Source organism: Cervus elaphus, chromosome 25, assembly GCF_910594005.1.
Source record: "Cervus elaphus chromosome 25, mCerEla1.1, whole genome shotgun sequence".
Taxonomy (NCBI): Eukaryota; Metazoa; Chordata; class Mammalia; order Artiodactyla; family Cervidae; genus Cervus; species Cervus elaphus.
In genome coordinates, this window is record NC_057839.1 from 59,074,618 (window position 1) to 59,102,017 (window position 27,400).

The following is a 27,400-nucleotide window of genomic DNA, read 5'->3' on the forward strand; positions in this document are numbered from 1 at the left end:
CATAAGGCTGTTTTTCCTTACAAATGGTCCCATGATAGATCCAGATGGCGTACTTATGCCAGGACCAAGCAAGAGGTGGAATTCTGCACAGAGAACTTTCTATGCGAGGAAAGAAAACTTTATTACCGAATAAACAACCTTCTCTCTTGTTGGCAAAAAAAGCAGTACAAATTATGTCCTAGAGGAAATCAAGCTAATTGACATTCTAGGGTTTCATTTACTACGGCCCTTATTAAATATTGCACTTTGTCCCTTTCCAAAAACACAAGACTGCCAAGCAAGGGCCATTAATTAGAACAAAAAAAATAAAGCTGTCAGGGAAATTAATTACTTTGTGTGTAATATACGTTCCCCACTTGAGAGGAAGGGGATGATGTTTAAAAATGAATCAAATAATTTTGGCTAAGATATATGAGAAGTTTCCTCGGTGGTTGCCCTCTTCAAATTTCAAGTTCACATCTGTCAGAGGAATGCAGCACAGCAGGAAGGAGAGAAAGAAGGAAGCTTTTCCCATGCCCTTCTTTTCCTAGTCACGGAAGTGTGAAATCCCAGTGTTTACTACGTAATATGGCAGTTTGTTAAAAAAAAAAAAAAAGTGGTAAAGACGCATTATATCAACTAAAGGTACCTAACACATGGTCTCCATGTGGAAGGGGTGATCATCTAACCCCTGCATGCATGCAAAGTTGTGTTCGACTCTTTGAGACCCTATGAACTATAGAGCCCGCCGGTTTCTTCTGTCCATGGGATTCTCCAGGCAAGAATACTGGAGTGGCTGCCATGCCCTCCTCCAGGGGATCTTCCTGACTCAGGGATTGAACCCACGTCTCTTAAGTCTCCTGCAGCAGGTGGGTTCTTTACCTCTAGCGCCACCTGGTAAGCTTTGGACGGACAAACATGGAACCAACAAAAGTGCTGCTGTGAGTTAAGTGGAAGGGATGGGAGAGGAACTGAAGAAAAGGAAGAAAGTCCAAACAACCAGCTAACGCTCCCTAGAAGTTAAGTTCTGCCTCTAAGGCTTGTTTCTGCCTTGGAGGTGTGCTGGGGACTCTGCTCGAAGAGCCTGAAACATGTCAAGGTGAGAAAGACCCAGGCGTGACCTTGGCTGACCTGGGAGGCAAAGCCTGTGGGAACCGTGTCCCTGAGGGTGGGAGGGAACGGGTGGAGGGGACAGACGCTGGTGACTTCAGGGAACCGGAGAGGCTGTGAGAAAAGGCAGTGGGCAGCGTGCCGGGACCAGAAAGGAAGGGACTGGGCTGCTTCAGAATGGACGGAGTGAGGCTAACACTGCAGGCACAGGAGGAGTCTGTCTGCAGAGCGAGATCTGTATCAGGTAGGAAAGGAGGTCAGGAAACGGTGACCACATTGTGATAGCTGGGAGAGAAAGGGAACAGCTAAGCTCAGGGCAAGACGGATGGAGGTGAACTTTGCAAGAGAAGGCAGACAGACATGAAAACTGCCTCAATGTAGTGAGTTAAAGAACATTTAGGCATTTGGCAAAATAGGAGATACACAATGTAGAAGTTAAAAGAGTGGGATTTATGAAGGAAAACAAGAAATCCTGGGGATCTTGTGGGGGGGGATGTTTTTGCTATTTGCATTTGATGGCTGGACATATAATTAAAAGTGTCACCAAAGAAGCGGAAGGTGAGCTGCCTAAGATGGTGCTTTTAAACATATAACCCAACGCTTTTCTGTGAGGACCAACAGCAAGGGGTGTTGGGAAGAAAAAAAATCGAGCCATATATGTATGTAAGGAAAATGAGTGCTGACGCTTGGAACCGTGGTTGTCTCACACCCACCCCCAAATGGGTAATTAAGATCAGTGAGGATCAGGTGTGTCCTCTAAATGCGAGGTAAACACTGTAGCAAATGAACTAGCTGCACTATGGGCAAAGCAGACCGCACTGAAGAGGGAGGGGAGGAAAAGAGCTCGCTAGGTGACTCTGAAAAGCAGTACTTTGATTATATACTGTAAAACCAAAGACAAAATGAATCGTAAGTTTGTGTCATGGGTTGGCAAGTGAGAAAAGGTGAGTCGAGTCCTGCAAAGCCAAGTCATTTTAAGTAAAGAAAATATTTAATTTCCAAAGAGAGAGGAAAAAAGAAAAAAAATGGGCTCCTGGAACAGGACTGAAAAAGTAAGTAAATATAGCTTGGATAATGAGATGCAGGTGTCTTACTATCAGAGAAATAGGTTCCAAGTAGGAAAGGGGGAAAAAAGGGCAGAGTGAGAGCTGTGTTGTTGGACAGGGGTCAGAGGTTTCAGCGTGATATGAACAAACGTTTGTTACGTCTACACGAACACACACACACAAGAGAGAGAGATAACATGAATACAGATATTTGTGCACACATGGGTAGGTGCACATACGTGTCTGCTGAGAAGACCTAACAGAAAGAGCTGGTCCAGGACTGTGGCAAAGATAACACCAGATGAGCTGGGAGCATCCTGCATTGTCAGAAAGCAAGCAAGCCCTCCAAAAACGAGGTGGGTGTGTCCTGAGCACACAGAAGCCAACCCGAAGGCGCTCCTAATGGCCAAAGCTAGAACAGTCTGAGCAACAAAATTAGGGCAGTACGGCTAATGACTCACAGAATAAAACAAATATCCATGACTCCGTATGATATAAACAATTGAATAAATAAATGAGGCAGAGGAACCACTCCTCTTGACAAGATTCTAATGAACAAATTTTACAGGAATGAGGAAAACAGAAAATCACCAGTAGGCAAACTCCACAGTACTAATTATTGTTGCTGCAGGCGGGACCCACTAATGGATGCTGAAATGAGTGGGTAAAGGCAAGAGGAGAAACAGAATATTTTCATAGCTTCAAAGCTTCTCCCACAAGGTATTTATTAATTTCAATGAAAAAAACTATAACTTCATAGTGGAGGGAAACCTGCAGATGCTGTTGTAACCAGGTGATCCAGGTCACCACCACTGGCAATGAGACGTCGGGGTCCTCCTGCAGCCCCAAACGACACCAAGTGGGGCGCAGCATCATTTCTGTGGTGTTCTGGGCAAAACCCGTACACTCCATTTAATCATGAGAAAGCATCAGGTGAACTCTAACTGGGGGACATCTTACAAAATAAAAGACGACTAATAAGGACTGATGCTGAAGCTGACACTCCAATACTTCGGCTACCTGATATGAAGAGTTAATTCATTGGAAAAGACCCTGAAGCTGGGAAAGATTGAAGGCATGAGGAGAAGGGGATGACAGAGGATGACATAGTTGGATGGCATCACCGACTTGATGGACATGAGTTTGAGCAAGCTCTGGGAGTTGGTGATGGACAGGGGAGCCGGGCAGGCTGCGGTCCATGGGGTTGCAAAGAGTAAGACATGACTTAGTGACTGAGTAACAATAATACTTCAAAAGTGTCTAGTTCTTAAAAAACCAAAGCAGGTGGAGGAACTACCACATATTGGAGAAAACTAAAAGTACAGCACGTGTTCTGGATTGGATCCTGAGTCAAAAAAGGACAAGAAGGCAAAATCCAAAATCAGGCCTGTGGCTGGTTAAGAGTGCGCCTCGGGCTGGTTTCTTGGTTTGGGTCACTGGACCAGGGTCAGGTGACATGTCACACCCGGGAGCTAGGAAAAAGGATATAGGACTTCTCAGTACTATTTCTGCAACTTCTCCCCAAGTCTAAAATAATCGCAAAATTAAGAGATTTTAAAAATAAAAAATTGAATGCTACATTAAATAAATGTCAATAGCTTAAAGAAGTTGAGAATGTGAAAAAGTTGCTAGAGAAATAGGTTAAGATCATAGAATTTTGTGGGGAAAAAATATTAGGCAAATTAATGACTGGTGAATGAAGGAATCTTGATTTATTGAAAAAGAGCTGAAGAAATATGAAATCATCTTTTGCATGCTTGTGGGCAGAATCATATAAGCGAATCTCATTCTCATGAAAATAAAGGTATGTTTATTTAAATTGGTTGACAAGAAATTCTTTTGGGCAAAAATCAGTGACCCACCCCACCTTGACCACTTTTCATGTAAGCTTCTCTCATGATAATTATTCCTTAAATATTTAAAACAAGAACTTCAGTGTTCAAGTGCCTGTTATTAATCTGTCCAGAAAAAATAACACAAGGTCATTTTTGTCAGAGGAGGTTTTGAAAAAGAAAAAAATTACCCAAAGACCCCACACCAGTTAAAAAAAAAAAAAAGATTCACATACAAAGGGTGCTTTATTAAATCAGAACTAAAAATGGACTTAAATGGACATCAAACTCAGATGAGCCAAAGAACCTGAAGTCTTTCTATTAAGACTACAGCACTTTCTGAAGAAACAAACATCAGTAACTGGGCAGTTAACATAGGATGAAAAAAAGCTCCTTGAAACCTTACAAGTCAAAGACAGTTCATAAAACAGCAGCAGCTAATGCTTTGAGATGGGCACACAAATGACACAACCGTGAGGGATTTCACTGAAAATTTCTTAAAATTAACAGTGTTTTCTTGAGACGAAAAACACCATCAACGCCCCTTGACAGGTTTTCAGTAGCCTATGTTCCATCCAGTCCTGAAACCAACCATCAGGAGAAGCAGGCAGCGCCTCTGAGCACCCCACCGCTTCCCGGGGGGCCGGGGACTCCGGGCTGCGTCCCGCCCTGCCTCCCGGCCCTGGGCTCCCCCCTGCCCGGGGCTTCCTTTCTGCGCAGGGAGTCCGCAGCGCTGGTCCCCTCCCCACCCACGCACAGCTGCACTGCCGGGGTCCAGTTTCTCAGGTTCCTCGCACAAAGATGCTCCTGTTCAGAGAATGTTTTGTCCGGTCTCCCACCCCGCAGATAACACCTCCTGCTCTGGACGGGACGACGGACCCTGCCTCTGAGGGCCCCATTCAGCACTGCATTTCCTGCCCTTTCTAGCGCAGTCACCGATCCACAAAAGCACCTTTATTGGAGGCATTGGGGCTCTTCATCTGGGTGCCAAAAATTCGATAGGCTCCTTTTCATAGCTTCACTTACTATCTTTTCACAGATGATGTGAGTTTTTCTCTTTTACTCGAACAAAACCAACATTCAAGGACTGCTTTTTCCCACTTTAACTCACGATGTGACCTTCTCTGTTTGCATCAGCGTGTGGATTAAGTGCAGAAGGGCCATATGAGATGCTAACCCCACAAGAGTGTTCCCGAAAACACTAACAGAAACAACACTGTTTGAAAAGACGAGAGCAACGTCGCCAGCCCCTGACAGCCGGTGCGCACCTTTCTTATCCCACTTCTGCAGAAAAACTCCCCGGGAAGGTCACAGAGTATAGAAGCCTTGGCAGGAAGCTCTTCCAATAAAGGCAAAGTGTCAGATTCTGATTTTTTCTTTTGGTGGGGAGGGAGCAGTAAACTCTTACTTCTGGATGTAGATTGATTAAAAAAAAAATCATTTTTACTCTTGTGACTGGTTCTTCTTTTCACTGGATGACATCCCCCATCGAGGGTGAGGTTCTACGGTTGACGCAGGGAGGTGGGAGAGGAGCAAAGGGTCATAAAGATAAGAAAGGAGGACAGATTTCCATCAGGGTGGCTTCTCCGGGCAGTAGAAAAGCAATTGGAATTATTGTCTGATGACAAATCAGAACCCATTTTCAATGGGTCCTTCTCAGAGAAACCAACGGCTGCTGGTGGTGGTGTGCATGTGTGTGGGGTGCGTCTTAGGAACGTGTGCAGCCCCAGGGAGGCAAAAGGTCTTGCGTGTGGTGGGCAAGGGAGACTGGCTTCTAGAATCAGCTCTTCCACAAATGATGGCTGGCCCTGGGCAGCTCAGTTTGCTTACAGAGCCTACAGCTTCCCCACCAGACCACGGGCTCCTTCCAGCTTGAATGGAGAGCAGGGCGCACAGTGGTTAGGAACTTGAGCCCTGAAGGCTGACCACTCCTTTTCGAATCCCATTTGCTACCGTCTAAGCTGGGTCAAGTTATTGTCTCTGTGTCCATCTTCCGGTCATCACACGGGGATGACAACAGCACACACTGCCATCAGATCATACTGAGGATTAAATGCAGGGGGAAGCACAGTGCCTGGCCCAGGGCACGCCCGCACACGTCCCGTCACTACTGCCGCCTTCGGAGGTGCCGCCCGTCCATCTGCTGGAGGCTGACTATTGTTGTTCAGTTGCTCAGTTGTGCCCGACTCTGCGATCCCACGGACTGCAGCACGCCAGGCTTCCTTGTTCTTTACCATCTCCCGGGGTTTGTTCAAACTCATGTCCAATGAGTCGGTGATGCCATCCAACCATCTCATCCTCTGTCGTCCCCTTCTCCCCCTGCCCTCGATCTTTCCCAGGATCAGGGTCTTTTCCACAGTGAGGCTGACTGTGGCCCCCACAAACTCCTGAGTTCAAGTCCTAACACCCAGGACTTCAGAATGTAACCAGATTTGGAGACAGGGTCTTTAAAAAAGTGACCAGGTTAAAATGAAGCTGTAAGGGTGGGTCTAAATCTAGTATGATGGAGGTCCTTATTAAAACAGGAAATCTAGACACACAGAGACACCGGGTGCACACACAGGGAGAATCACATGAGGACAAGCAAGTAGGAGGCTGTCTGCTCGCCAAGGAGGCAGGCCTCTGAGGAAAGCGAGCCTGCCCCCACCTTCATTTGGACCTAGAGCTTCCAGGACTGTGAAGAAATCAACGTCTGCTGTCTAAGCCATGCCGTCTGTGGTTTGTGTGAGGGCAGCCTGAGATAACTGAGGCAGCTTCTCCCCCATCTGATAATCATCTGGGACTCATTATTTTTGAGACTGGAGGAAGCTAATCTATCTCAAAGAACAGAATGTGAATACTCTTTCCTGCTAGTAAATTCAAAGTTCTACAGATTCAGGAGAAGGGGTGGGGGAGGGAAAGGATCCACCTGAACTCACAAGGCTTCAAGGAGAGCAGCACAGAATTCCGGAGCTGCCAGGCAAAGGAGCCTGTTTATTGCATCTCACACATCTCAAAGGGCCCTTCAGACACAAAGACGCTTGGTCCGCTGCACTGAGCCTGGCCAGAATTGTTGGAAAATGATGACGCCCTTGAAAAATGGGCTTCCCTGGTGACTCTGATGGTTAAAGAATCTGTCTGCAATGTGGGAGACCCAGGTTCAATCCCTGGGTCGGGAGGGTCCCCTGGAGAAGGGAATGGCAACCCACTCCAGTATTCTTGCCTGGAGAATCCCATGGACAGAGGAGCCTGGTGGGCTATAGACCCTGGGGTCACAAGGAGTCAGACATGACTGAGAGACTAACACTATGAATGGTCAGCCTTGCGGAATGGTCAAGCTGTCCAAATACTCCAGCCACTGGGTCAGAGACCACCCTACAATGCACCTTGAAGGCCCCAGCACCAAAGCAAGTCAGGAGATGCCAGGGCAGCCCCACTCATCCAGAGGGCACCAGGAAGGTGGTCAGGGCCCTTCTTCCAGACAGAGCTGGCTGTGAGGGGTGGAGTTCAAAGGTCAGCCTCTTGAACTCTCTGACTGACCTCTGGCCTCCCACACTCCTCTCGCTCCTCCAAAATCCTTTCAGAGTGTCAGAAAAGAAGGAAAAAGTTACATTGGACAGGGTTTTAAAAACTGTATTTTTCAGGGACTTCCCTGGCAGTCCAATAGCTAAGATTCTGTGCTTCTAATGCAGGGGGCCTGGATTCAATCCCCAGTCCAGGGAACTAGATCCCACAAACCACAGTAACACCCACTGCAGCCAAATAAATAAACCATCAGCGAATAAATATTTTAAAACATAGTACTTTTCAAAATTCATTATGAAATGTCTGTGATTAGATACTGAATCCTTCAGGAAGTACAGAGACTGTATGCAGACTTCCAAGCCCATTCGGGGAATCACGGAGAGCACCTTCTCACAGGTGACGGTGTGGCGTGGACGGACGGCACAACAGTCACAAACAGCTACTTTCAGACGCACACTACGGGACGTCACTCTCTCTTTGGAAACTATCATATTTCTGCCGTTAGTGTTGAACTCCTCATCTGCACCCCTCTGCACAAAACGCAGGCACTGGTGAGGCAGCATTTATGTCAACAGTTCACTGCACACTCCTGGGCAGAGCCCTGTGGGAAAGAAAACCTCCACCCAAGTCTCACCTCACAGGAGTCCCACGGAAACGTCCCACGTCATTTACCACTTTCAAGAGGGCCCTACTCAAAGGGGGCGGCTTTTTGTTTCTAACTGGGTGAGATAAAATTGTGGTGCTGGAGAAGACTCTTGAGAGTTCCTTGGACTGCAAGGAGATCCAACCAGTCCATCCTAAAGGAGATCAGTCCTGGGCGTTCATTGGAAGGACTGATGCTGAAGCTCCGATACTTTCGCCACCTGAACTGACTCAATGGGCAAAGAAATGACTCATTGGAAAAGACCCTGATGCTGGGAAAGAATGACGGCAGGAGGAGAAGGGGACGACAGAGGATGAGACGGTTGGATGGCATCACCGACTCGATGGACATGAATTTGAGTACGCTCTGGGAGTTGGTGATGGACAGGAAGGCCTGGTGTGCTGCTGTCCGTTTGGGTCGCAAAGAGTCAGACACGACTTTGGGACAGAACAGCAAGATAAAATTAGAACTCAGTGCAAATGTCACGATTCTGACCAAGATTTAAAAAATACATAAAACAAGTGTCATTAAATATCCTGTTTACTGTGATATTTTTCTGATCTGATTATTTTTAATTATTTAAAAAATATTATTTATTTGGCTGTGTTGGGTCTTATAAATAGTTGTTGCCACAACTATGTGGGATCTAGCAGGGATCAAACCCAGCTCCACTGCCCTGAGAACACAGAGTCTGAGCCACTAGGCCACCAGGGAAGCCCCTGATCTGATTAATTTGTGATTCAAGTGATTCTGCCTCAACAGTTTGTTTTCCATGAATACATTTACCATTGAACCCAACAATCCCACTTGGAGAATTTCGTCATAGACAGGCCTGCATATGAATGAGAAGACATCTACAAGCAGTGACCCTCTGTGACCCTGTTTATAACAGCGGCAGCCCACGGTGCTCAGCCTTGCACAAGTTACTAAGCTAAGACACGTGCATACGGGAAGTTCTCCCATCCATGGAAGTGGATGAGGCAGACACCCCTCTATGTACTAAAGTCACTCCCAAAAGGTATGGCTGAGTGACAGAGTTGAGGCAAAATCCGCTTCCTTTTAGGTAGGAAAATGGAACAAGGAGTGAACAGTGAACAAAGGCTTGTTCACCAGAAGCAGAAACGAGTAACGAACACAAATGGTGATCCATGCGTGGCTGATGGGACGGTGGGAACCAGACTTCTCAACTTACACTTTTTCAGTTTTATTTTTGAACCATGTGAAACATCTAAAAATAAGTTTTAATATTTGATATTTCTTCCCTTATTTAGAAACGAAGTTCTGAACGTGGGGGTTGCTGAAATGCCATGTAAAAGTTTTGTACCAATGTACATTTTTCCGGACACAGGTACCGCTGCTTCTATCAGATTAGATCAGGACCTGCTGCGACAGACTCAGCCTGGGTCTTTGCAGGTATTCTCCTTTCTCCAGGCCATTTGCACCTCAACTATCAGGTTGCTAAGTTGCTAACTATCAGGTTCAGTTGCTAAGTTGTGTCTATTTGTGACCCCACGGACTATAGCATGCCAGGCCTCCCTGTCCATTACTGTCTCCTGGAGCGAGCTCAAACTCAAGTCCATTGAGTCAGTGATGCCATCCAACCATCTCATTCTCTATCGTCCTTTTCTCCTCCCACCTTCAATCTTTCCCAGCATCAGAGTCTTTTTCAATGAGCTGGCTCTTTGCATCAGGTGGCCAAAGTACTGGAGCTTCAGCTTCACCATCAGTCCTTCCAATGGATATTCAAGGACGATTTCCTTTTGGATTGACTGGTTTGATCTCCTTGCTGTCCAAGGAACTCTCAAGAGTCTTTTCCAGCACCGTAATTCGAAAGCCTCAATTTTTTGGTGCTTCAGCCTTCATGGTCCTACTCTCACGTCCATACATGACTACTGGAAAGACTATAGCTTTGACTGTGTCAGCAAAGTGATGCACTCTGCTTTTCAATTATAGCTTTTTTGGTCATAGATTTTAGCCTTACCCTATCTATCAGGATCTACAGTCAAATCTTTCAAAATTCTGTTAATGTTTCAGCTTTAGGCACACAAAATAATCACAAAACCATCTCACGCTTCTCAAGACAGAGAAAGAAACACAGGGGTCAAAGTCAAACAGACTTCGGTTTTCCCAGCACACACTTCTCCACTGGCGCGCACGTGCTGTTTCATCAGGGGTCCTCAGAGTCACGACCTAGTAAATACTATGAGCAAACAAGTGTCACCAACTCTGGCTGAAACATACATGTGTATCCCCCTCCACAGACAGTGTTTATTCATCTTCAAAATATTTAATGAAAACCAGTGCACCAAGCACATCATCTCCCTGTAACCTTTCATAGCTTCAGGAGATGCGAATTAGAGTGAACACATTTAAAAGAGAAACCCCAGCCTGTCTAACGAATGGCAAAGTCCGACATGTGTGTATATCATAAGGGAGGCAGTTAAAACAGAATCCACAGAGAGGCAGGAAGCAGCCGCCCTGCCTGGCCCTGAGTCATCCTGAGCAAGACACACAATTTTCCCTGGTGATCTCTTCTCCCTGACTACTTCTCCTGCCCTAAACACCATGTCATGGATGTCTGTGGGAAGACGGCTTGCTGATTCATTGTTTATGGCTTTGCTATATATATAATTTTGTGATCATCTAATATAGATGGTGTCAATACCTTCTTAGGTCTTTTTCCTGTTTTAATAAACACCCTAATGTGAAGATGGAGCACGAAAATACCTCCAACATGAAGCATTCAACACAGTCATGGCCACTTGTGTGGCTCCGTAATTACATGCTGCAGAGAAAACGCGCCTTAATCACAGGTCTCGGGCCGATCCCCTCACCCTGGATCCATCCTGGGGCTCAGAGGAGGGACTAAGTCTTTGTTCTTAGGGCAATTCTCTGTTCCTCAGTTTTTCTTCCCACAGGGATTTATATTAGCAGCTGTTCAAACAGACCAAAAAGTGCTCTTTTCAAGCTAATTTAAAAAAAAATTATATAGACCCTCCATTGTATATATATATGTATTTAAAGGATGTGTGGGCAGATACAGGTTTGAATGTCTATACATCGGCGTGCCTGGGTGGCTGTGTTTTCTGATGAACAGGGACAATCTGGCACTAGGCAAATGTCTAAATACAGCAGAACCACAACAGACTCAACTAAAATTTTTAAAATCACTAAAGCCTTTTTGGGGCTTCCCAGGTGGCACTAGTGGTAAAGAACCCAACTGCTAATGCAGGAAACATAATGAAATAAGGGTTCAATCCCTGAGTCAGGAAGATCCCCTAGAGATGCGAATGGCTACCCACTCTAGTATTCCTGCCTGGAGAATCCCATGGACTGAGGAGCCTGGCGGGCTATATACAGCATCTCAAAGAGTCAGGCAGGACTGATGCGACTTACTGGGAAAGCCTTTTTATAATGTCTTGTCTTACACTTTCCTGAAAGGTGGAGATCATCTAAAAGTCATAAGCAGTCATATGTGGTGGACTGGATTCATCCTGAGGCAGCAGGTTTCACCATGTAGGGAAGATGATATTTGGGTTGAACAAATGTAAGCCCAGCTGTCTCAAAATCCTTGGGGAAACGTTAAGAGGCCTGGGTCCCAGAGCTCCATCTTTTCTTGCATACATTTCTGGTGAAGGCAAAGAAGCAAAGGACGAGGCCTTGGCCCTGTGAGCAGAGTTCAGGCTTCCTCTCAGGAGGGGATGTCTCTCGGCCAGGTGGGCTGTCCTGGGAATTGGGCAGCTAGTCTGGACCAGGGTGAGGAACCTTCAGTTCAGTTGCTCAGTCGTGTCCGACTCTTTGCGACCCCATGGACTGCAGCACACCAGGCCTCCCTGTCCATCACCAACTCCCGGAGTTTACTCAAACTTGTGTCCATCGAGTCGGTGATGCCATCCAGCCATCTCACCCTCTGTCGTCCCCTTCTCCTCCCACCTTCAATCTTTCCCAGCATCAGGGTCTCTTCCAATGTGTCAGTTCTTCGCATCAGGTGGACAAAGTACTGGAGTTTCAGCTTCAGCATCCATCCTTCCAATGAATATTCAGGACTAAATCTTAGCAACTGCTTATATTCTGAGCAGGGGAGCCGCTTTAATATATATACCCTCTGAGCCGGGCCCACCAAACCCAGATGATGAGGACCGGCTGGGGATGCAGGTGGCAAGGCCTGGGCCTCTGAGTCCTCCTCTTCCGCCACCTGCAAACCTCTGCTGAGTCCTGTCACCTGGTCTCACCTGTATGGCACGGGGCCGAGGGGCATGGGAACTGGTGGGTGCCACCAGCAAGCGGGCAGAGCCACGACCTCCCAGGGCCCGGATGTGGACAGGGAGCTGAAGGAAGGGGCCAGGTCAGGAGACGAGCCCTGGACGGAGGGTCGGGGGGCCTCAGACACTCCTGCAACTTGGGCCTTAAGGGAAACGTGTCCCAATTTCATCCTTGCATAGTGGCTGTATCAGCGGTTACTCTGAGAATCAGAGGTGGAACTTACAACCTCCAGACCCGGGATCTGGGCACTTCATTCATTCATTCATCCATCCATCATTGCTTCATTTGTTCTAAGAAACTGCATGTGATTCTGAGTGTAACCCCTGGTCTCAATGGTGTGTCCCTTTCTCACAGCTTTGGGTAGTGGCCCCGTGGGTTTATCTAAGGAAGGTTGTGTATCTTCAAAGTGAAAAAACACAGGACAGAACTGGACAAAGTGGATCACGACAAATCGTTCTCACTTGCCAGTGAAGATCCATGCTGAGCCCACCCCCCGACAAGTTACAGGCCTCCGCGTAAAGGCCCTGTGACCTGCACTCAGGGTCCCTGCTCCCTGCCCCTCATCAAGCCCGCTGTCTGCAGCCTGTGCTCCTTGTGCGTTCCCCGTGACCTCTGTGAGTTTCGCACCATTACTGCACCCGCTGTTCCTATCAGCGCCTTCTCAGGTCCTTTCGGTGAGCTCCCACGCGGTTCACTGTGTGTCCTCAGGGGCCCCCGGAGTTCATCTCATGCAGACCTTCTCACGTTACCCTAACCTTAGCCCTCATGTTGAAATACTTGCTAATGGCCCCCTCACCTCCACAGACTCACTGGATACATTCATTTTTTTTTTCCTGAAGGGCTTTACATTTGGTGAGAAGGGACAGGAATGTCAGGTAGGGGTGAGGGACTGAGACCCAACCCCTGCTCCCCGTTACTTGAGGCCCACTCCAGGGGAGAAAGAGGGTACGTGTGCACTCAGCCTGTGTGTACATGTGCACACGAGTGTGAGGGGCAAGGCTCTGTGGGACGTGTTAGGAAACTGGGATTTTATTCTGTGACCAACAGCAAGTCACGGAAGAAATTTAAGCAGGAGCCCAGTACGACCGGATTTATGTTTTGGCTGAAATAAGAGGGTGAGAAGTGAGGTTGGGAGACCTAGTGGGGAGGAGACGAGGTGGCGATGGGTCGAAGAGAACAGGCCTGAAAGGTGCCACCTGCCGCTGTTGTTCAGTCGCTCAGTTGTGTCCGACTCTTTGTGACCCTACCGACTGCAGCACGCCAGGCTTCTCTGTCCATCGCCAACTCCTGGAGTTTGCTCAAAGTCATGTCCGCTGAGTCACTGATGCCATTCAACCATCTCATCCTTTGTCACCCCCTTCTCCTCCCGCCTTCAATCTTTCCCAGCATCAGGGTCTTTTTCAATGAGCTGGCTCTTTGCATCAGGTGGCCAAAGCATTGGAGCTTCAGCTTCAGCACCAGTCCTTCCAGTGAATATTTAGGGTTGACTTCCTTTAGCATTGACTGGTTTGATCTCCGTGCAGTCCAAGGGACTCTGAAGGGTCTTCTCCAGCACCACAGGTACAATTCAGATAAAAGCAACAAAATGTGGAGGCTTCCCTGGTGGCTCAGTGGTAGAAAATCTGCCTGCCGATGCAGGAGATGTGAGTTCAGTCCCTGGGTTGGGAAGATGCCCTAGCAAAGGAAATGGCAACCCAGTCCAGTATTCTTGCCTGGGAAATTCCATGGACAGAGGAGCCTGGTGGGCTACAGTCCATGGGGTTGCAAAGAGTCAGACATGATTTAGAGACTAAAACAAGAAGAACAACAAAATGTGGTGAGCATACTCAAAAATCAAAAAACAGCACCATCATATGACCCAGCAATTCCACATCTGGGTATACTTCCCAAAGCATCCAAGACAGAGCAGCACTATTCACAACGGCCCAAAGGTGGAAGCAACCCCGTGTCCACCAACAGATGAATGGGTAACAAGCCGTCACCTCTCCATATGGTGGAGTATGAGTCAGCCTTAACATGGAAGGACATTCGGGCACAGGCTAAACATGGATGAAACCTGACCGAGACAACCCTCCTGGGCGTCATCCACCCTGTCTTTACTGCTCCTGGGCGCTGCTGCCAGGCCGGGGCCGTGCCCCGCCGTGGGGATGCCCGCTGGGTTCTCACACACCCTCAGCGCTTGGTCATGAAGGCAGATCCCAGCTGACCCACCCAGGCGCGCCTTGTCGGGAATATAAACAGATTTCTGAGATTCCTGTTTACTTCCCGGGCCAGGACTAAGTAAATACAGAGAACAGTGACAGCTCTCCTGTTGAGACAGTGGGGCAGGTAAAAAAACCCTGGGTTTTCTAGGATTTTCTAAGATTTTCTGAGATAATGCTGGGACCCCTGTATCAGCAGTCAATCAATGATCATAAACAGGGTGGGAGGTGGTGGCCAGTGGGTCTCAATGCGGCTGGCTCAGTGGACTCGCCGGGAGCCCAGGCCCCAGAGCTGCTGACGGGCTGGGAGGGGGTGTGAACCACAGACCCAGGGGCTGGAGGAGCACAAGGACTCGCTGAGGCCTCGCTCTGCTCAGAGTGGCTGCTGTCTGGGCAACATCTGGGCCTGAGAGGTCATGACGGGGGGTGGTGGCCGGGGCGAGACGAGAACGTGACTCCAGGGCTGCCCGTCGGCAAACACTGCTCACGGCAGTTCGCCTGTCCGGGCCTTTCCCACGAATAATGTGCACACTGGAGTCTAGTTGCAGACACACAAAAGTATCTCCTTGAAGAACAAATTGTACAATTATTCTCATTGTTCATTTAGATCAGTTAATTCTGTTCTCCCCCACATCACCCCGGGGACACACAGTGTGGTACAAGGGGCCTGTGAGTGAAGTGCAAGCTGCTCAGCCGTGTCTGACTCTTTGTGACCCCATGGACCATACAGTCCATGCAATTCTCCAGGCCAGAATACTGGGGTGGGTAGCTGTTCCCTTCTCCAGGGGATTTTCCCAACCCAGGTCTCCCACATTGCAGGCGGATTCTTTACCAGCTGAGCCACCAGGGAAGCCCTAAGCTACCAGGGATTCTCATCGTCCAGCACATTTCACGGAGGAGGCAATGGCAACCCACTCCAGTACTCTTGCCTGGAAAATCCCATGGACGGAGGAGCCTGGTAGGCTGCAGTCCATGGGGTCGCTAGAAGTCAGACACGACTGAGCGACTTCACTTTCAGTTTTTGCTTTCATGCTTTGGAGAAGGAAATGGCAACCCACTCCAGTGTTCTTGCCTGGAGACTCCCAGGGACGGGGAGCCTGGTGGGCTGCCGTCTGTGGGGTCGCACAGAGTCAGACATGACTGCAGCGACTTTGCAGCAGCAGCAGCAGCAGCAACAAACTGCTGTTCAGTCGCTCAGTCATGCCGACTCTGCAACTTCATGGACTGCAGCACACAAGGCTTCCCTGTCCTTCCTTATCTCTCGGAGCTTGCTCAAACTCATGTCCATTGAGTCAGTGATGCCATCCAACCCTCTCACCCTTCTGTCACCCCACTTCGGCCTGCCCTCTGTCTTTCCCAGCATCAGGGTCTTTTCCAATGAGTCAGCTTTTCACATTAGGTGGCCAAAATATTAGAGCTTCAGCTTCAGTCCTTCCAATGAGTAGTCAGGGTTGATTTCCCTTAGGATGGACTGGTTTGATCTCTCTGATGTTCAAGGGACTCTCAAGAATCTTCTCCAGCACCACAATTAGAAAGCATCAATTTTTTGGTGCTCAGCCTTCTCTACGATCCAAGTCTCACATCTGTACATGACTACAAGAAAGCACAGCCTGCCTGTGTGATCTCGCCAAGAGGAGACCGGGAGAGTGCTGGACGTCCAGCTATGTGGGAGGAGGGGCCACACTCAACTCCACCCTGCGGGGGCGGGGGCGGGGGCAGGGCTGGGAGGTCCCTCAAGCCCAGCTGGGCTCTCACAATGAGAAGGGTGCAGAACAGATGCTGACACCTGTGAGTAACAAGCGCCCCCAGCCCAGCATACAGAGCGAGGAGGGCAGCTGTGGGGCCTCCAAGGGGGCAGTGGCCTCTTGTCCTGTAGTCCCTGCAGCTCTTTTGGATCCTTGGCCCTGGTGCCCTGACTACTTGCTGAAGACTCTTCTCCTAGATGGAGGCCCTGGTCACTGCCTGATTTCCCAGACCTGAATGTGGACAGGAGGCTCTGGCAGAGTCTTGTCAAAGAGCCTAAGGCAGGCTCTTCCCTCCCCATTGGCCGCCCAAGTCCTAACACTGCACAGGAACAGACAACCTCAAGTTTCCCTACACGGCAGGAAAAATAAAAAATCCAGACAGAAGGAAGAAATGGATCAGGTTCTGAGCTCCAATCTGCTAAATGACCATTAGTTCACAACCAGTTTTACTCAACAAAGAAACACGTTCTTAGTAAAAAAGAGGGTTTGTGAAAAGCAGGAGTCAATCTCAGGGGCTGGAAAGACACAGAGTATCACAGAAAAGGCTCAGGGGACAGAATGGAGTTAAACCAGAAAACCAGCACAAACCCAACCTCCACAGGAGGTTTTCAGGACAAAGTCAAGTGTGATAAATACACGGTTCTTTCTGCCCGGCTAGCCTGCAATTGTGAACACTGGGAAGTAAAGAACACACCACAGGAAAGGTACAGGTGAAAATAAGTCTTTCAGAGCCAATGTTATTTGTAGCTTAAGTTCACCAGGGTTCCTTTGGACATAATAGATGCACTTGAAAAAAGAGTTTGACTTTATTTTCAACTCAAGACTCAAAGACTTTAAATACGTCATGCAACCCCAGAAACACTAATGGGTAGCCCAGCACAGGCCACTGCCTGAACTCAGAGCTCAGGGACCACGGCAGGGCGGGCCCGACGCCACCCGAACCTGGTAACACGGCAGGGCGGGCCCAATGCCGCCCGAACCCAGTAACACAGTGGGGCGGGCCCAATGTCACCCGGTAACATGGCAGGGCGGGCCCAGTTCAGCCCAAACCCAGTAACACAGCGGGGCGGGCCCAATGTCACCCGAACCCGGTAACACAGCAGGGGGGGCCCAATGCCGCCCGAACCGGGCATCACGGCAGGGCGGGCCCAAAGCTGCCTCACAGGCAGCTTGGCCAGAAATGAAAGCAGACACCTTGGCTTTGGGCCAAATCTGAGAATTCTCTGCCTCTCTCTTCGGATCCCTAGAGACATCACAGCCTGATTCTTCCAGCTGGGTACTGAGGTGATGATAAAGTCACATTTAGGCCCCGAGGGATCTGAGCACGGTTGAGGCTCACCCCCAAGGTGAGCCGGTCAGGAGCTCTTTCCTGTGCAGCTCCAGTTAGCTCACCGCCGTGTCTAACCCTCAGGGGCCAGAGGACTGTCTCCAGGACGCGTCAGGGTGAAGGTAGAGTGGGCACAGCTGACAAACGGAGGGAGCAGCTGGGACGTTCCAATGCTAACAGGAAAGAACTGGAACATGAGGAGTACTGTGATGCTCTCTCAGGAAGGGTGAACAAACTGCAGAACCCCAAATCTATACTGCAGAAAAGAGAGACTGATATAAAGTGGTTCACAGCACAGAAACTACCCATGATGAATTTTTCTAGAAACTGAAGACCAGTGTTTCTGAAAGACTCTTAAAAATCTCCTATCAGCTCCTAAGATGAGAGATTAAGCAACACTATCGAGCAGACATAGTGCACGCCGCACATTAAGTTGAAATTCTCTAGCAGCCATCATTTAATAGTAAGAAGAAACAGGTGGAATTAATTTTAATAGTATATTTTCTTTAATTCACCATATAAAATAGATCGTCATATCAGCATGTAATGACTATAAAATAATTGTGCATTCTTTTTTCATTTTAAGTCTTACAGTCCAGTGTGCACTCTGCACCAGCTCAGTGCAGACAGGCCCCATTCCGAGTCACATCAGTCCAGCAGTGACCACACTGAGTGTTTAGATAAACAGACTTGCTAGGAGGCCATTACTGACCTGTCCCGACACATGTGGAAAAGCGGCCTCGTGACAGCTGCCTGTGTCTAAACAAAGTCCGTAGGCAATGTCAAACGCTGTTTTGTTCAAATACCCTGCTATTTCAGTGGAAAACCATTTCTTTCACAAGCCATCTTGTCAGAGCTTCAGAACCCTGACATGAGCCCTGCCCAACTCAGCTTGCCTCCCTCTTGAGGTCCAGCTGTGTTCCCTCTCCAGGCAGGGAAGTTGGCGGGGGGATGTCTCAGATGCCCCGAGACACTTAACCAGGCTATAAAGATGGCACGGTTATGCTTCCAGGGCCTGCACACTCGACCGTCTAGTATTTAACACAAACAAAGTAACCCACAATGTGAAAACCCGATTAGGGAGATGCTGAACGCGGTCCCACCCCTCCCACCTCTTTCCCACACCACCTGGAGAACACTGCGTTTCTGTCTGCTCTGTTTATGAATGACGCTGGCTTCCAAGAGAATGGCCCCCTCCCCCTTCTCGAACCTGGGATCTCACAACGTGGTCTGGGGAACCGAGGCGATGGATGCACCGTTATTTCCGAGTGACAAGTGACATCCACAGCCCCCGATGGATTAAAAAGGCCCAGGGACGCAGTGATGAAGGGCCGGGGCGCCAGTGACCAGCAGGGATAGCACCTCTTACGCGGCTGCAGGAAGTGCGGCCGGAAGCCGCGCTGTCATTTCCGGGAGGACGTCATGGTGCCCGCGAACGCCTACCTTTGTGGTTGAAGATGCCCTCCATCTCCATGCTGCTCCTGGAGTGGGCGATGCACAGGGAACCGCAGGGGACCAGGCCCTCGGCCGCGGGCGACCGGTCGGTGGTCCGCACCAGGCACCAGTCGGGCTTGTCGTGGGGCCGCTCCAAGACTTCCACCGTCTGGCCGCGGCGGATGGTGAGCTCGGCGCTATTGCAGGCCGTGAAGTCGTGGATCACCACGGTCAGCTCGCAGCCGCCGGACAGCTGGGGAGGACAGGGCACAGGTCAGCCAGCGCGCCCCCGCCACGGGCCTGCAGCAGGTGAGGCTGGCGCCCACGCCCAGCTGCGTCAGGGCGCAGGACGCTGGCTGAGTGGGGGCCCTCAAGTTTCCTGTCCCTGAATTCACCTCGTTTCCAAACCAAGGGAACAGTTGTTGGTTTTTTTTATTTCCCCACATTCTAACATATTTTCCAGTGTGTTACACTGTCAGAACCTCAAGATTTTTCATATGAGTGTCCGAATATTTGCCTGAGACATATTCCCCTCCTCAAAGAGCACCAGGGACAGGTGACTCTTGAACAACGTGGGGGTTGGGGGTACCGACCCCCTGCGCAGTCAAAAAAACCTGTGCATAACTTTTGCCTAACCCCAAACTAGAGGCCTACTGTTGGCCAGAAGCCTCACCAATAACAAGAACAGCTGACTAACTCATATTTTGCGTGCCATGTGCCTTGTGTGCTGTATTCTGACAATAAAGCTAGAAAATAAGAAAACGTTATTAAGATGAGGAAGAGAAAATACATTTATAGCACATGTATGTATTTATTGGAAAGAAACGCACCTATTGTAAGTGGACCCACACAGTTCAAACCTCTGTTTGTTTACAGGTCAACATCCTCATTTTTAAGCTTAGGGTGAAGGGGTCCCCAGGTGACGCTAGTGGTAAAGAACCCACCTGCCAATACAGGAGATGTAAGAGACACAGGTTCGATTCCTGGGTCAGGAAGATCCCCTGAAGGAGGGCGTGGCAACCCACTCCAGTATTCTTGCCTGGAGAATCCCATGGACAGAGAAGCCTGGCGGGCTCCAGTCCACGGGGTCGCACAGAGTCGGACATGACTGAGCTGACTTAGCGAATGGCACAGCACAGATGAGCACAAACTCTGCTCACAGGCTTTTTGGAGGGGTTGTTATGAGACACGGTGATAAACGAGACGGAGTCCAGCCCAGCCTGGTGAGCGTGGAGTGGCCTGGAGACGGCAGGCTCCTGGGCGCCTGGACTGGGAGGTCCCTGCAGAGCAGGGAGCCTTGGACCCTGAGACACGTCTTGTCTCCAAAACCCTCAGAGCCCTCCCCAGCCCCCATGGCACCTCCCCGACCCTCCACACGCTGCGTGGACACCGGCTTACGTGCCGCCTGGCTTGTGGCCTGAGAGGCCTTTCCCTTCTTCCTTCCCTTCTCCTCTCAGCTCACTCCCGTTTTCTGGCCAAACTCCTCTTAAGTCTTTGGCCCCCTGAAGCCCACCCACAAACTCCATGATCTCTGCTCCGGAAACAAGGCGCAGGGCCTCTCACGAGTGTGGGCTGTCTTCCTGCCCCAGACCGCACGCTCCCTGGGGACAGCTCACCTGCATGCTCAGCACTGCCCCTCCTATGTTAAGAGTCTCGTGACCAGCGCCCCATGTTTGGGCGGTCCCCTCCAGCCCTCCAGTCTGGCCGCCCCAGGCTCAGGCTCCCCCATGTGTCCCCCATCCCTACGTGGGGTCCACACCACACCCCCCATGGTGCGTCCCCTGTCCCTGCAGAGCAGTGAGTCTGGGACATGACTCAGGACTCGCCCCCTCCGCATCCGTGTCGCATCCCAGGCTGCCTTCCGGGTACCACAGTCAGTCGCGCGCCTTCACCCTCCAAACGCTGTCAGACTCTGGCGTGTCTGTCTGACTGCCCCCTCCCTCTGCACGCCCACATGGCTCACTTCACTTGGATTTCTGCACTGGTCTCCTGAGGGGCCGCCTGATCCAGGCTCTCCTCGCAAACTACCTGAACACTGCTTCCAGATGCTCAGACACGCTGTCCTCCTATTCAAGAGTCTTAGACATACATTCCTTAGCAGAAGATTCAAAGCTCCTGTCACGGGGTCCCAGCCCACTCCCCAAGCACGCTCCATGGCTCCCCGCGTGCCTAACAGCCCGAGCAGCCGTGTCCCCCTTCGGAGGCAGGTCTGGCTGCCCTGTGTCCACGGTCCCTTCCACTTTGAGCCCTACCTGCCCAGCTTGTCTCATCTAAGTCCCTGTCAAGTCCCTCTGAGAAGTCGCTCCTCAGATGTGTCTACCATCCTTAGCAACTTTCTCCTTAAACAAATCATGCTGCCTCCATCCTGACATGAGCCGTGTCTTGGGTTGCATGTCTGTGTCTGCCCTCAGCACGAGGAAGCAGGTCTGTGTCGCTCTCCTGTGACCCTCCCATGCCCCGTGTGTGAGTGTGTGTCTGCCCTTGGCACCAGGAGGCAGGTCTGTGTTGCTTTCCCCATGTGTGAGGGCACGCCCATGCCCGTCTGAGGCACTGCTGAGACCCCGGGGCCGAGGGCCGGCGCTCGGCTTCTAAGGGCAAGCTGCCGAAGAGCCCGGGCCGGGCTCTGCATCCAGTAAGTGGTCACACACTTGCTGGAATGAAAACGGGAAAACAGGTTTGCTCTATAAATGAAGGCACTGTTTGCAAAGCAAAACAAAACATGGGCTTTTCCTCTGTGGCTTCGGGAGGGAAGTCTGCCTGTGTTCAGTGGGTGATGTGTGCCCGGTTTTCTGCACCCTTTAGGCATCGGCACACGAGAACAAGACGATGGGCGGGGGCTGCGGCGGGCGGAAAGACACGTCCCCTTCGGCCCTGGCAGAGCTGGGAGCCGTGCCCCCGCCCAGGCTCGCGGCCCTGCAGAGACCGCGGCCGCCCGCCGGCTCTGCTGTGCTCCGTGCTCCCGCTGCCCTCCTGCTCCAACCAAGCCTTTCTTTCCAGAGCAAGTTCGGATAGTTAGAATAAGAAACACATGTCCACTAGACAACCCCAGAAAGCAAAACAAAACAAAACTCGTCCAAAATAAAGCTTAAATGTCGACAAAAGGAACTTTCTTTGCTAGGCGGCAAAGGACAATTTCCACCAGTAACTGACCACCCCCCCCCTTCTAAAAGTTCACAAACTTTTCTTTGGAAAAACCACGCTGATTCTTTCCTGCTTCTCTGAGAACTGAAGGGGCTGATGTTACAAGGTTAAGGGCAGAGGCCCAGCGTGGAGAAGAATTTCCCTCGTAAAAAAAAAAAAAAAACCCACAAAAAGACCCATGTTATGGAAGCGGTTAATCCCTGTAACAAAAAGGAGGAATGTTTCCCATCCCAGGGAAACGTGACCCATGGACAAGCGGTGGTGAGGAGCCCAGCTCGCCGGGCACCCCCAGCCCACACTTCCTACAGCCCTTTCCTTTGGCCGAGCTCTCCCAGGACATCCACCCGGCCTGCCGCATGGTCCCGGCGCGTCACCACCCCGGCTCGGCCCTGGGAAGCTCAACTTCAGACACTGCCCCTTCATCACCAGCCTGTGCCGGCCTCCTTCCCCACTGCAGGGGATTTCTCAGACTGCTGGGGGTTCTGTCGTGGGGGCAGGGTGAGAAGAGAGGACGGGGTGGCCCAGAGGGATGAAGCTGGACGCTCTTTCTGGCTCGGAGTTCCAGCCCCTTGCGCAGTAATCAAAACTATTGGAAACATCTGTGCCCTTGACAGGGCCTGAGAAATGAAAATCAAGCCTGTTCTGACAAAGAACTGCATACTGAGTCAAAATTCTTTTTCAAAGGCTTTAGGGAACTTAGTAACAAAATCTAGTATCAGAAGAATATTTTCAAAGAGTGCTAGAATTATCGTAAAAAAAAAAAAAAATTGTATCTTTTCAGCACTGCCCCTAAGAATAAGCTGAGTTTTCCCATACGAATTGCCTGCATGAATTTATAAGAGAAGGATTAAATGGACATTTTCTAGTCCAGAGAAGAGACAACCGTGCATTTCTGTCTCAGTGTTCACGTTTGAATGTTTTAAACTTATTCCAAAGCTTGTCTTTAAAACCAGGCTTGTTAATTGAAAAAAACAAACTTTTTTTGTATGAAAGACTTAAATATTTTGAAGTATCAGTGCAAGTCATTATAGCCTTTCAAGTAGAACTCCTAGTAAGTAGGAGTAAACTCCTAGTAAGAAAAAGTTTAGGCTATATATTATACATAATTATATATATATTTTACATCATTAACAGGTCTTTATTTACCTGTTTATTTCTACCCCTAGTGACATAATTTCATGACTATGTTGAAGGAGTTACCATTCCATTTATCTAATTTAGAAATTTACTTTTCCTTTTCAACCATGTTTTGTGAAAGTTTTCACCTTATCTTTTTCACATCTATATATTTTATAGACTTGCATCATGGGCTCCTTACCAAACGCAGTGTAGGATTGTAATTTATGAAAATCTCAATCCCCATGGCATACAGTAACTCTTGTGACATTCTCATCAGAAGATATTTTCCCCCACTACTTCTGTTTTCCACCTTAAAAAAAATTACACGTGGTGATTAAAAAGCCTGGTAGTAAAACGGTCTTAATTGGAGCATGGGCCTGTGGATATTTTATAATGAAATGCCTCCTCCAAGACCACCTGTGTCCCTCTGAAAAGGCGGCCAGGGGAACTCCAACAACCCAAATGCACACACAGTTAGCAGAATCAAACCAGAATCACTTTGCCTGAATTCTCTCAATGACCGAAAATGAATAAGCTGCTGTGCTTCACCCAAAAGGAAGAAACACTCGTCGCGTCCCAGGGACCGCACCCAGGACTCTTGCCCTGCAGGGAGATTCTTTAGCCTCTGTGCTGCAGGCACGCGAACCTTCAACCACCACCACACAGAATGGAACTGACTTTTTTTTATGTTTTCTGGAGAAACCATGTTTTACTATTTTCCTTCGCCTGAACCCAGGCAAGGACAGTAACTGAAGCGGAGCCATGGCTGGGGGCTTCTCACCCGCCTCTTGGGCTCCCGCAGCCCCTCCCTGGAGCTCTGTAACGAGCTGTGTTTGTATTCTAAGAATGCACGGCTTGTGAGACAACAGCCTACACCTGGCTCGAATGACCAGCTCCCAAGTGAGCTGTGGGCCAGGCTCCGCCAGAGGAAGAGGGGCTCTTGATGACTCACGCAAAGATGGTGTAGCCCTCGCTGCAAGTTAATCTGCTTCCAGTACCTCAGACTGGCTGCAGGGGGGTGTTGGACCAACTTTCTGAGAGCACTTCAGAAGGAGGGAGGATTCGGGCTAATAAAAGCCACCTCCCCTCAGGGCAGAGTGTACAACCCTCAAAAGTCACATCCTCCAGTCCAGGACAGCGTAGGCCCTCAGAAACTGCACTAAGGGTTCTGCGGGAGATTCACATAGAGCAGAGAGTGGTTCCTCAACTAAAGGGGATTGGAAGGCATGGCTCCGTCAGTGGCTGTGGTTACAAGAGACAGGCCACGCCGGCAGCCAAAACAACCCCCCCAGGACGTGCATTACCCACCTTCTTACCCACCCAGCTGCTTGCTCCCTGGGCCACTCGGTGGAGGCTGGAGGCTTGGGCTTATCAGCAGCCATCCCAACCATGTGACCACCAGGCCCCTTGCTCACCCCAACCCCAAGGCCAAGTTCACAGGACAAGCCATCACAAAACCTGCTGCTGGGTTTCCAAGAGGACCGCTGTGAGTCTCTTGCACATCTGGGTGAAAAACATCTGCGAGAACTGAGAAACGGCTGAGATGGCAAAACTGCCATGTTTCTCAGCACCCTCCCCCTGCCAAGAGAAAGAAGGGGGAAAAAGGAAAAAGAAAACAAAAAGAAATCTATGAGAAAAAACTTTTCCCAAAGCAGCAGCTTACCATAGCCAACATTTTCTTCAGGAAAGAAACGCTTAGTTTTTTTTTTTTCCAGGGAGGTTAACCCTTTCCTCATTAGTAATGTGATCACACACTGGTTTTTGACTTGAAAATAACTTTTGGAAGTCCTCCTTGACTGTGACACATGTGAGATGCAATGGACAGTTACGGTGTCAAGAAACTCAGACTTCCCTGGTGGTGCAGTGGCTGAGTCCACCTGCCAACGCAGGAGACGTGGCTTCCATCCCTGGGGCAGGAAGATCCCACCTGTCTTGGGGCAACTAAGCCCATGTGCCACAACGCCCATGTGCCACAACCACTGAACCTGGGCTCTGGAGTCACAAAGACTAAGCCCACGTGCTGCAATGACTGAAGCCCAAGCGCCCGAGAGCCTGTTCTCTGCGACAAGAGGAGCCACTGCAGTGAGAAACCTGGGCACTTGGCAACGAAGGATGGCCCCTGCTTGCCACAACTGGAGAAAGCCTGTGCAAAAGCAAGGGGAACCCAGCACGGCCAAAAATAAATAAAAAGGTTAAAACAAAAGCATGCCAAGAAGTTCAACTGGAAAGATATATTTGAAAAGGCAAACTTTAAGTGTGAAAAGCCAGGCAAAGCAGAGAGAAGACAGCTCCTGGGTACCAGGCCTCTGGGCTCTGCAGAAGCTGGGTCCATGCCACACCTGCCCTCACTCTGAACATGTCAGAACCAGAGGCACCGGACCGTGCTGGGCAGGTTCTGAGAGCTGAGCTGCGGGGCAGGACTGAGGAGCTTCGCTGACTTAGAAAGCGGGAAAAGAAAGGAAGGTCAAAAAAAAAAAAAAAGAAAGAAAGGAAGGTCAGAGAGCAGATGGCTGGACGCCGGTGTGCTCCTTTCAATCACAGGTCTGGAAAGCAAGACCACGGGTAGGACAAGGGTGCCCAGAGGAGCCTGCTTGCTGTGTTTGCTGAGTGAGCAGCCCTTATCCAAAAACGTTCGGTTGAAAGGCCTCTTTCTTTATCCCCTGAAGAACTAAGGTATAGCAGGCAGGTAACCAGCCGACTGCTTCCCTCCCACAAGAGAAGAGGGAGAATAAACCATTCGCCTTGAGTAGGAATCAAAGATGGGCCACCGTCGTCAACAGTGACTTTGATGGGTACTATAACCTTTACATTGAAAAGCACTTCTTGATCCGCCACTGTTTTTAGAAACACTTCTGTTGCCGTTATGCCTGAAGTTGTACTTTTGAAAAATATCTGCCTTTTCTAAGAACTGAGGCTTTCTACCCTAGCATGGGGCGGACTTTGTTTTTCTGATTAACTCAATTCAGCAAAGACTGCATTCATTTTGTGGCTTTATGGGCACACTGAAGAAACTTGTTAAAATTATAAACAGCCACAGTCACTTGGAAAGATAGAGGGAACCAATGCCAGGTGCTACCCTCGCCAGGCTGCCCGCGGGGAGGGTGTCCCCTGCGCGTTCCTGCGAGGCAGCACCCGGCCTGGGCTGCACAGGGGGTGATGGATGGCCTCACACCTGGGGATGCATGGATCAACCTCGTGAACAGCATGGAGTCATCACCATACACGTGTGCAGCTGATACGGTAGGACTAAAGAAGAGAACGTTGGGAAAACGTCTCAAGCGAGAGACTCCCCTTCTTCAGAGGCTGCCCATTCGGTATGTGGTCAGTGTTTACTGCTGAGACACCAAGATGCGAAAGTCCAGGTGCTAAATCTGAGCAGTTTACCTTTAGCACAGCTTCAAGCTTCTAACGAACACAGCTTCTAAATCCACTGCAATCCAGAGTGCTCAGCTAATGGATAAGGAAGTTGTAGTACAAGTACACAGTGGAATATTACTCAGCTATAAAAAGGAACGCATTTGAGGCAGTTCTAATGAGGTGGACGAACCTAGAGCCTGTCATACAGAGTGAAGTCAGTCAGGAAGAGAAAGACAAATATCGTATATTAACACATACATATGGAGTCTGGAGGGCTTCCCGGGTGGCTCAGAGGTAAAGAATCAGCCTTCAATGCAGGAGTTGCAGGTTCGATCCCTGGGTCAGGGAAGATTGCCTGGAGGAGGAAATAGCCACCCACTCCAGTATTCGTGCCTGGACAAAATCTCATGAACAGAGGAGCCTGGTGGGCTACAGTCCATAGGGTTGCAAAGAGTTAGGCACAACTAAAGTGACTTGGCATGCATGCGTGGATGGTATCTAGAAAGATAGTACTGATGATGCGACTTGCATGGCAGCGAAGGAGACACAGACGTTTTGGATATAGTAGGGGAAGGAGCGGGTGGGATGATGTAAGCAAATAGCACTGAAACATATACACACCATTTGTAAACAGATCACCAGTGGGAGTTCAAAGGATGATGAAGGGAACCCAAAGCCAGTGCTCTGTGACAGCCTAGA

General features: G+C 49.6%; 1 protein-coding gene across 4 annotated transcripts in view; it reads right to left on the bottom strand.

Moving 5' to 3' along the window:
* Positions 1-27,400, bottom strand: part of TRIO (trio Rho guanine nucleotide exchange factor) — a 354,591-nt gene that overhangs the window by 64,461 nt on the left and 262,730 nt on the right. For all 4 annotated transcript variants that reach the window (XM_043887107.1, XM_043887109.1, XM_043887111.1 and 1 more), the window contains exon 34: positions 19,094-19,337. In XM_043887107.1, the coding sequence (XP_043743042.1) occupies positions 19,094-19,337 (244 nt within the window). The remainder of the gene's footprint in view (positions 1-19,093; positions 19,338-27,400) is intronic.